The sequence below is a fragment of the Oryza brachyantha genome, chromosome 4 (genome assembly GCF_000231095.2).
Source record: "Oryza brachyantha chromosome 4, ObraRS2, whole genome shotgun sequence".
Lineage (NCBI taxonomy): Eukaryota > Viridiplantae > Streptophyta > Magnoliopsida > Poales > Poaceae > Oryza > Oryza brachyantha.
In genome coordinates, this window is record NC_023166.2 from 9007194 (window position 1) to 9017339 (window position 10146).

Genomic DNA, 10146 nt, shown 5'->3' on the forward strand with positions numbered 1-10146 from the left:
GGGCGGTGACGCAGGCTAGGGTAGACGGCGGTGGGTGAGCGGTGGCGACGATGGTGGCAGACGGGCTGGGGCGGATGGCGGTGGGCGAGCGATGGCGACAGCGAGGGTGGGCAGAGGATGGCGGATGGCGGTGGGAGGGAAGCGGTGGGGGCCGACGGGGCAGATGGCGGTGGGAGGGTAGCAATGGGCGCCCGTACATGTGTACGCCCGCCGTGGGCGAATTCCGGTCCATTCATGCAAATGCTCGTACAGAATTGTACTGCTAGCAGTATGCAGAATTTCTATACAGTAGCCCAAACTTGCATCCTTGCTAGTGCTGCCAACACTAGAACCACCTTCCTGCGCCAATTATTGATGCTTACGAGAAAAATGAAATTTAAAAATGAAAACATCAGAGCCCCAAAGCTGTTTTCGCAAGGGAGAGAGAGACTAATGGATACTCCCTCCGTCCCAAAATAAACCAATCTTTCCCTCCGTCCCAAAATAAACCAATCTTTCACTTTTTACCTGTAATCTTTGGCTCTTCGTTTATTTAATTTTTTTTTATGATTGATATTTTTGATTTTATTAGATGATAAATCATAAATAGTACTTTACGTGTGACTAATTTTTTTCTAATTTTCTAAAAATTTTTCAAATAAGATGATGGGCACAAAAACCGAAGAATTGGTTTTTTTTTTGGGCAGAGGGAGTAGGGTCGAGGCAGAAATTATTCCGTGCACTGCATGCATTCACAGGAGCAAAAGAGGAGAGAAACTAATCATCGTCCCCGAAACGTCCCGGTCAGGAGGCTTGGAAAAGAAAAATACATGAGCATTACAACCAACAGCAGCACAATCCGCTGTGGCAATGCCAAAAGCAAATGGCAGTGGGTTCTACATATTACGAGGTAAAAAGAAAAAATAAAGAACAAGAGAAAAAAAAAAAGGACGAGCTAACATGATGGATTTGGTGCTCCTGAGCTTGCTGAGAATTTGCACAGGATAGGAGTAAGGCTCTGGTCGGTATGGCATGGACCAAACGGGGCTAAAAAAGTTGCAGTGCAGGGGAGGAGATGATGGATGATGATCCCAGACCAGATGCTCCAGGATAAGGGAAGGTGGGGGGAGGCTGCACACCAATGTGGCTTTTTTTTCTTTCCTGACCCTGCAAAGGAGAGGAGACACTTGAGGAGCTTACCACTGTTGCCGCGGCCCAGCCTTGCCTCCTCCCCGATTCCGCCGACCATCTGCAAGAGCAATCGAGTGGGTAAGAGAGGGGGGGGGGGGGGGGGGGGGGGGGAATCGTGTTAGATGGCAAAGCGTCCTTATCCCGAACTGAGTGGTAACAATCGCGTTGACTAGAACTTAGGATCTTTGAGTAGCTATGATCTGTACCAGGGAAAGAAACAAAAAGAGTGGATAAAGTTTTAGGCAGGAAAAAAGGGTTTGCTCAAAGCATCATGTTGCAAGTACTATTATACCCAGTCAATCCTTTCAGGAATCAGCCTTAATTTAGACTTTGGATTTTATCATAGCAGAAGCTTCCTCATGCAGAATTGATTTTGGATGTTCTTGAGAAAAAAGTTAAAGATCGGATACATTCAAGATAGACTATGATCTTGCAAAAATATAGAAGCTATGAAATAATTCATATAATCTCACTTTGGAACTAAAAAGTTCTATCCATCCACAGGACGAGCTACAAGAGTCTCTGAGTACTAGTTTTCATCGTGCAGGCAGTGATCAAAATAATGCAGGTTCAGACAACACTGGTACTAACAGACTAGCAGTGAACTGCGGGCAAACTCATCAACCATAGAAAGGTATTTTGAAAATAATATATTGAAAGGGTTACCTTATGGAATAAGAGGATACCATGCTACTCAGCTAGCTCTATAGGATTTTAACAAAATTTGGTGCATCATCCCTCGCTCCAGCAGTTGTGCGGTACACATATAATTTCTCCACTTTAGGCAGTTCTCCATGGTTTTCTTCCATTTCATTGCTACCATCCCGCTCATTTATGACCTCAACATTGAGCATCGGCATCTTTGATGCAAGGACTTGGCACCCCTTCAATGTGACATTGCAAGATGACATCCAAAGGGATCGCATTGTCTCGTACCTGGCAAAATTGCCCAAGAGTGCAGCATCACCAAACGGGCTATCTCTTATCTCCAGTTTCCTTAGATTCTTGCATCCATTCATAACATGCATCATACCCTTATCACTATCACCAGCAAATGCTATAGAAAGCATCTCAAGTTGTTTTGCATATTTTCCAATATACATGAAAACTTTGTCCGTGAGAAGACCAGATATTGACAACCGCTGTAGTCCCTTGCACTCACGAACAATAGCGCCAAAGCCCTCATCTAACGGTTGGTTGGTCACAACGTCAGGCTTCCCAGGCTCAAGAATACAAAGTCTGAACCGTGTGAAGTTTGGGCAGTTCTTAGCAACAGTAACTAGTGCAGCATTAGTCATTTGGTGACAGAAGTACAGTAATGAGTTAAGCTTTGGACAGCCCAAGGAGACTGCAACAAGTCCCTCTTCTGTCACTGCAGAAAAACCAGCAACATAGAAATCTGATGGAAATACCCTGAGTTCTTGCAAGTCTTTGCAACTGGAGGCCACCACTTGCAACCCTTTGTCTGAGATACAATCCAGTACCTACAAATATAAAGGACAAACACCATTACTTGCTTGATCTAACCAAAGGGCAACAACAAGTTCAAACCAACAGGGGAACTCACCCAAAGGCGTTGGAGCTTCACACAGCGGCTGATCATTTTTGTAAGGTCAGAAGCATCAAGGGTGGGAGCATAGCTCAAGTTTAATCCTGTTAGTTGCACGCACAGGGGGTAGATAAAAGACAGGCAAGCAGGAGAAGCGTCCCAAAATCCTGACAAACTCCTCAACATTTTGCATTTCTCTAGTGCACTGGTAAGCTTAAAATAGGACTCAGTTTGGAAATCATCTGTCAAATTCCCTGTCCCCAAGTCCTCCAAATTAGGGGTGCGCATTAGTATCTTTGCAAGTGTATCTACTGATACAGATCGATTCAGCCTTAAACTACGCAGGTTTGGGGACCTGCTAACAAGTCTCTCCAATGAACCAGCATTAACCTCCCCTTTGATGCAGGCAAAATTCAAGGAAACAAGTGATGTGCAGGAATCAGGGAAGCAGGAGAGCCACCTAGGCCCTCGATCCTCCACTTCATTTTCCTGCAAATCCAACTCCCTCAGAAGCCTAGACAACAGAAAGACAAGAAAACAATTGTCAGTATGTAAGCCATAAAATGAGCACAACATTGTAACTGTAACTAACTAAAACCAAAACTGTAGTACATTATTGAACAATCGAAACAGAATTTGTATCCAATCCTAGCAAGCAGTCCAGTTGATTCAATATAGAACACCAAAACAACAATCATCGTAGAGGAAACCCAATGATGGAGGTGGTAACAATCACGTGCAGTTCAATTTAGAACTGGTCGTGCAAGTAAGAACATAATGAAACATCTAAAAGATAAAATGCCTTGGTGTAATGTAACAGAAAGTTCGAACAGAACACAGAAACTAGAAAATTCCAAGCGCAACCTGATCCTTCAAAACACTGGAAAAGCCTCCCCTCTGTTCTATGATCTGCAAGAACTTGTAGCTAAAAGATATATAAGAAATTCAACTGATTCAAAATCGATCCTTTCAACTCCTAACTGCAGAGACAATAGTTCTTGGCACAAGTTTTGAACACTACCACACAGATAACCACTGAACAGTACGCAAGCACAAACTGCATTGCCAAACCAGAGAGAAAAAGAAAATGAGTAAACTTGTAGCAGCTGAAACAACAAAGCCAGAATCACTCACTTGCAGTGGCTTGCGATCGCAGCTAGCCCGTCGGTGCTGAACCCCTCGCAGCTGATGAGGACAAGAGCCCTGAACCGCGGGAACGAGCGAGCCAGCAGCTCGAGGCTCTCGTCGGACACGACCATCCTCTTCATCCGCAGCTCCTCCAGGGCGGCGCAGCCCCTGGCGGCGGCCTCGATCCACGGCGCCGCGTAGCCGCCCCAGTCCGGCGGCACGAGGTTGAAGTCCGCGAAGTGCGGCTTCCCCTTGACCGTCAGCGCCCGCACGTTCGGGAACCGCAGCGCCACCCGCTCCGCGCGCACGGCGTAGCAGTTCCCCACGAAGACGCTGCGGCGGCTCAGCCTCTCGATCTCGTACCACACCTTGCACACGAGCGACGCGGTGTTCCGGTCGCGCTGCGCCGGCAGGAAGCTGAAGATGTGCTCCACCACCTCCTCGGGGAAGTACGTCATGGCGCCTTCCCCCCCGACGGCCACCACCACCACCTTGCTGCTCGAGCTACCACACGACGGGATCTGCTGCTCCCTCCTCCTCCACGGCTCCTCCAGGTTTATGCAGGCTACACAAACAAGCAAGAAACGCCGCTACGGATCACCTCGTCCACCACCACCACCACGAGGAAACCCTAGCTAGCCAAGAACAAGCAATGCTCTCTTGGGCACGTAGCAGCATGAAGACATTCACTTTGACAGTTTGACTTCCCCTTGCAGAGACGCGACGACGATGTGGCTAGGGGCAAAGAGGGGAAGAATGGCTTCCAGATCTGGAAGCGCCGGAGCTTCCCGAGGGAGCAGCACCAACAGCCTTCCAGATTTGGACATGAGAGCTCCCCCGAGCTACCTCAAAATGGGGGGACGGACCAAAACGAGGAAGAAGGATTGCGACCCTCCTTCCTTCCCTCCCTCCCTCCCCACACCGGAAACCTGCAAAAGATCCACCCTCCTCGCCGTCAGCTCCCGCGAGAGAAACGGACACACAGAACGGCAGGAACGCCAAGAGCGAGGCCTACCCACGCGCCCCGCCTTAGATCCACGCAGCCGAAGCCGCCAGATCTAACCCATAGACCAACCCCCCGCCGCCGCCGCCGCCACCCACCTCCTCCCCGCGGCGCGGAGATCACGCGCCGCCGCCGCCTGCCACGCGCAGACCCGAGTAGAAGCCGAGGAATAGTAACCCCCCGCGCGCGTGACGGGGGGAGGGACAGGAGAGACGGCGGATGCCCGAGGAGAGGAGAGGAGAGGAGAGCGAGGCGGGCGGGCCGCCCTCCGAGGACACCACTAGCGGCGGCTGAGGCGGAGTGCAGTGAGAGGAGGAGAGCGAGCTCAAGATGCTTCGTCTCTCTCGCTGGCCGGAGAAGAAGCAGGAGGTGGAGGAGGAGGTGAACCGGGGTAATAATGGGGGCGTGGACCGGGCCGGACCGGTCGGACCGGGGGCGAGGGCGAGGCGCGGTCGGGGCCGGGCCGGACCGGACGGGGGGCGCATGTGTCCCTATCCACCGGCTCCGGATAAGATGTGAGGGTGTCAGAAAAGGCGCGGCAATTGCTACGCGCACGCTTATGACCACTAACTCTTCATTTCTCTTTATAACGGTTGATTAAAATTTAAATTTAGAGTTGATTTTAGAATTTCGTCATGTTTTATTTTCTATCATTTTTATTGGATAGTTAAGAATACGTACATAAAATTTTTATTAATAAATTATTTTTTGTTTATAAATATATCATTTGTCAAACGGTCGCCCCTATTTGACTTTTCTATGTATTATTATTGATTATTTTCCGTTTGTGTCAAAAATAGCTTCATTTTCACCCATTATGTGCATACCAATATAAAAAAAACTAAAATGTCCTCTATTTTATCAAATCATAATACATTATCTTCTACTCTATCTTTTTTTACTGATTTTTTCACTACTTTTCACAAGTTATGATATAATGATTGTCCAAACATAAATTTATTTTGGGGCAAACAAGAATGAGAATAATGAACTAATTTTGGGATGGAGATAGTATACGGCAATTGTGACTAAACTAAAATGTAGTTTTGTTTGAAACTAGGATTTGTTATATCTAAAAAGGTAGCTTTGTTCTAAAGGGGTATCAAACAACTTATTAGCAACGCAGAACGACAAACCGGTTAGCGAGTATTAATATTAAAAAAGTTTGCAAACTAAATTCATTTAATTTGTAAAACAATTGTTATAGATTAATTGAGTATACTGTTTAACTATTTAAAAACATGCTAGCGGAAATCAAGTAAGCACCCAATTTGAACAATATTTAGAACAGAGTTTGAGCTAGTTTTGTTTTCTTTGCTCAAAACTAGTATTAACATTGTGGTTGGTATGCTTATTAAGTCCACAACGGCCGCGTTCGGTAGGAGGGAAGAGGTGGGTTAGTTATCCGGCGCGAACGTAGTAATAAATTAGTACATTATTAATTATTAAAAGATATAAAATAGATTAATATGATTTTTAAAACAATTTTTCTATAAAAAATTTTCATAAAAAATACGTTGTTTAGCAGTTGGGGAAACATGCATGTGGAAAACGAAGGAGCTTATATATTTTGCCACCATGTGCTGAACGCGGCAACGGCTTATTAGCAATAAAAGATAATATATTGATAAAAATTTTACATATCCGCCCTTGGCAATTTAAAAGTTTAATTTTTTTGCTTATGTTTAATTTATAAGCTTAAAGGTAATCGATGGAGTATTAGAAGTTGGTTTTTAGAAGAGGTACAAACATGGTTTGCAAATATGCAAATGAAACATTTCCATGTCATTTGCAGAGAAAACATTGGTTACGTCGATGGTAGATGGAGTGAAAGAAATAAGAGGGGGCGTAAGCTTTTACTCCAATATTACACTATACGTTTATATCAATAATTTTCAATCAAAACAAAAAAAATTGTTCTGTTTTGTCGACTAATCCTTTAACATTTATGTTAGCATACTACATTTTATTCACACCGTTAATGTATAGGACATGCGGAGATAGGGGTAAGGATGGGGGTGCCCCCAAGCAAATTTGGGCGTCCACAGGGGAAAGGAAAGCAAAAGCATCCTGTCATATCCCTTGCCTGTGGCGACGTGCAACGGCGCATACGGAGCTACCCCTACGACTACAATATACAACTACCATATATAGTATAGTGGTAGCTGTGTACAGTACAAGTACTAGTATATCGTACCCTTGCATCTCCAATACTCCTACCACTCTACTCTACTACTACACGTACTCCCTCCCTCCGTTAAAAAAACCAACTTTTTGATTTTTATGTCGAATGTTTAACTATTCGTCTTATTTGAAAAAAATTTAAGAAATTTTAATAAATTACTCATACATAAAATATTATTCATGTTTTATCATCTAATAAAAATAAAATTATTAATTAAAATAATTTGAATAAAACGAAAAGTCAAATATTATACCTAAAAACTGAAATGTTAATTTATTTTAGAACGGGAGTATACTGGTGCTAACTCAACTGCTGCGGGTGGTGCTTGCTGATTGCTTGGATGAGTTTTTGGGGTGTCCGGAACGGGTCATATCATATGTTTGATATTTAATATAAATATTAAACGTAACTAACTATAAAACTAATTAAAAAATAAGAGCTAATTTGCGTGAAATTTTTTAAGACTGCTTAATCTATAATTAGAACATATTTATTATAATATCACATAGACTAATTATGGATTAATTAGACTAAATAGATTCGTCTAGTCCAAAATTATAAATGTGTTTTATAATTAATAGTCTACATTTACTATCTAATAAGTTTTAGTCCTAGTCTCAAACACCCTCTTTGTCAGGTGTTCTTTTCGGCTATTAATTGAGAAACGAGAAACGTGACTAACATAAGTATTAAAAATTTTAAAATAGATTTATTTGGTATTTTAAAGAAACTTATATAAAAGAAATTTCATACGAAACATATCGTTTAGCGATTTGACAAAATAATAGCTTATTATATTATTGGGCAGTTTAGAATATGACCATAATCTATCGAAGTCAGAACCTCTTTCAAATATCGCTTGGCTTCTGATAATATGGAATGAGAAAATGCTAAAAATAAATTAGAAGCTATAAGACAAGAAAAGGCCCAAATTTTCCAAATTGTATAAGAAGACCAAATAATTCATAGAATCTTAGGGGTGATTGTTTGACTTATTATATGAAAAAAATCAAACGACATATTTGTAAATAAAAAATAACTTATAAATAAAACTTTTATATATGAGTTCTCATCAATTTAAAAGCTAGGACTGGAAAATAAACTATGATAACAAACTTTAAAATCTATCCTAAATTTAAGATAAAAAATTTAAATTTTAGCATATAAATATAAATATAAAAAAAAGACATGGTCGTTAAGCTGTGTCATCGTTGCCAGCGTGCATGCGCGCAGAAAATATCGTTGTCACCGTCTTTTTCATTTGGTTTTCAGTACTACTAGTGTAGGAGCAGTAGAGATTAGGCCCTGGTGAGCTCCTAAAGATTGTCTACTAAAAACATCGAATCTTCGGACTTAAACACACATGAAACGAAAACTAATTGCACAGCTATGTGAGAAATCGTTAGACGAATCTTTTCAGCTTAATTAGTTCATAATTAGTTATAAGTGATAAAGTAACCTACATTCTACGTACGCTAATGACAGATTAATTAGACTCAAAAGATTCGTCTCGCGGTTTCTACGTGAGCTGTGAAATTCGTTTTTTCCTTTGCGTCTGAAAACTCTTTCCGACATCTGTTCAAACGTTCGATTTGACTAGCAAAAATTTTTATTTTGCCATCTAAATGCAGCCTTAGAGAAGGAAGGAAGGGAGGAAATTTTTTATTAAATAAACCTTTTTAGCAACTAATTTTATTACTAAACTACCGGACAAGATTTTTCTAAAACTGAACATTTTGGCCACGTCATTGTTGGTGGCATGGCAAGACAACGCTGCCCGCAGCCTAGTCAGTATGGCATGGCGTAACAGTCATGCCACGTCAATGTCAGTGGCATGTCAAGACAATGCTGCCACACCACCGATAATGACGTGGCAAGCCGTTTTGCCACGCTAATGTTGGTGGCATGACCAATTGGTTTATACGGTGAAAATATTTTCTTCAAAGGTTTAGTAATAAAATTATTTATTAAAAAGTTTTAAAAATAAAAGAAAATTCGGAAGGGAGGGAGAAAGAAGAGCAGCCGCGAATAATAAATCGCTAGATTGATCGGATGTAAAATGAGCTCACCCCACCCCTACACACCGTCAACCCTTTTCAAGCCGGACGGAGAGAGAGGGGTGGTGGTGGTCAGCATCATCCACCACCACCACCGGCCAGGGTCATCCACCTTCCTTCCTGCCTCTACTTAAAAAATAAGCTCATTTTTAGTTTTTATATGATATTTGATTATTCATCTTGTTTAATTTTTTTATAATTACGGTTTTTTTTTGTTGTTATTAGCTCATAAAACACGAGCAATACTTTACGTGCGACGTGAAAATCACTCCTTGGTGCATTTGACCAGGTCAGGTAAGGTGTGATCGTTTGACTTTTTTTAAAAGAAAAATAATTGCAAACGGTGTATTTGTAAATGGAAAATAATTTATGAATAAGGCTTTTATGTATGTGTTCTGATTGATCTGAAATCGAAGACCGAAAAAATATATGATTTTAAGAATTTTTCTAGCTTGAACATCTAGAAAAATAGGACTTTCGATCGGTCGATAGAATTTATAAGGCAAATACTATAACAGAAGTTTATTCACTTGATTGTTTTGCAGACGGAGTTACTTGCACGCATTAACCTTTTACCTTGGTGGCATCCATGAACATACAAGGGGTTTATCTTATCATCTCGCTTATTTAGTGAAAAACCAAACAACCTATTACAAACAAAAAAAAAGTTGCGCATAAAATTTTTATATATGTGTTCTATGCTATCTAAAAAACAAGACGAGAAAATAAACCACAATGAAAAAAATATCATAGTCTATTCTAAATTTAAGACTAAAAATTTAAATTCCGGTCAATAAATATAAGCGGAAGAAAAAAAAAAGACAGGACTGGCATAACGCAAGACAAGTGTCATCGCCTCCTTGATTAACTTCGAACTAAAAAGTCTTGCACGGACAATTCAATACTTGCACGTACGGTTTCTTCTATTTGCAAGCGATGCCTTTGTTCCTGAATTATATGGAAATGGAAGTACTGCAATTTAAAACTTTTCTAATATTGTCTAAATTTATTCATTGATAAATATATATAATTTATATATGTATCTAGTGAATGC

General features: G+C 41.5%; 1 protein-coding gene across 1 annotated transcript; it reads right to left on the reverse strand.

Moving 5' to 3' along the window:
• Positions 1-664: 664 nt before the first annotated feature.
• LOC102714725 (transport inhibitor response 1-like protein Os04g0395600) lies at positions 665-4877 on the reverse strand. The gene is made up of 5 exons (XM_006652162.3): positions 4863-4877; positions 3854-4776; positions 2738-3233; positions 1837-2654; positions 665-1228 (listed from the first exon to the last, which is right to left on the reverse strand). Exons 2-4 carry the CDS (start codon positions 4303-4305, stop codon positions 1875-1877), a joined length of 1728 nt encoding a protein of 575 aa, XP_006652225.1. The 5' UTR covers positions 4306-4776; positions 4863-4877; the 3' UTR covers positions 665-1228; positions 1837-1874.
• Between the last annotated feature and the right edge of the window lie 5269 nt (positions 4878-10146).

Coding starts and splice junctions, on each gene's coding strand:
- LOC102714725 (XM_006652162.3), bottom strand. CDS start 4,305: ATGACGTACTTCCCCGAGGAGGTGGTGGAGCACATCTTCAGCTTCCTG. Junction 3,234..3,853: donor GCGATCGCAAGCCACTGCAA/GTGAGTGATTCT, acceptor TCTGTTGTCTAG/GCTTCTGAGGGAGTTGGATT. Junction 2,655..2,737: donor TGAAGCTCCAACGCCTTTGG/GTGAGTTCCCCT, acceptor TTATATTTGTAG/GTACTGGATTGTATCTCAGA.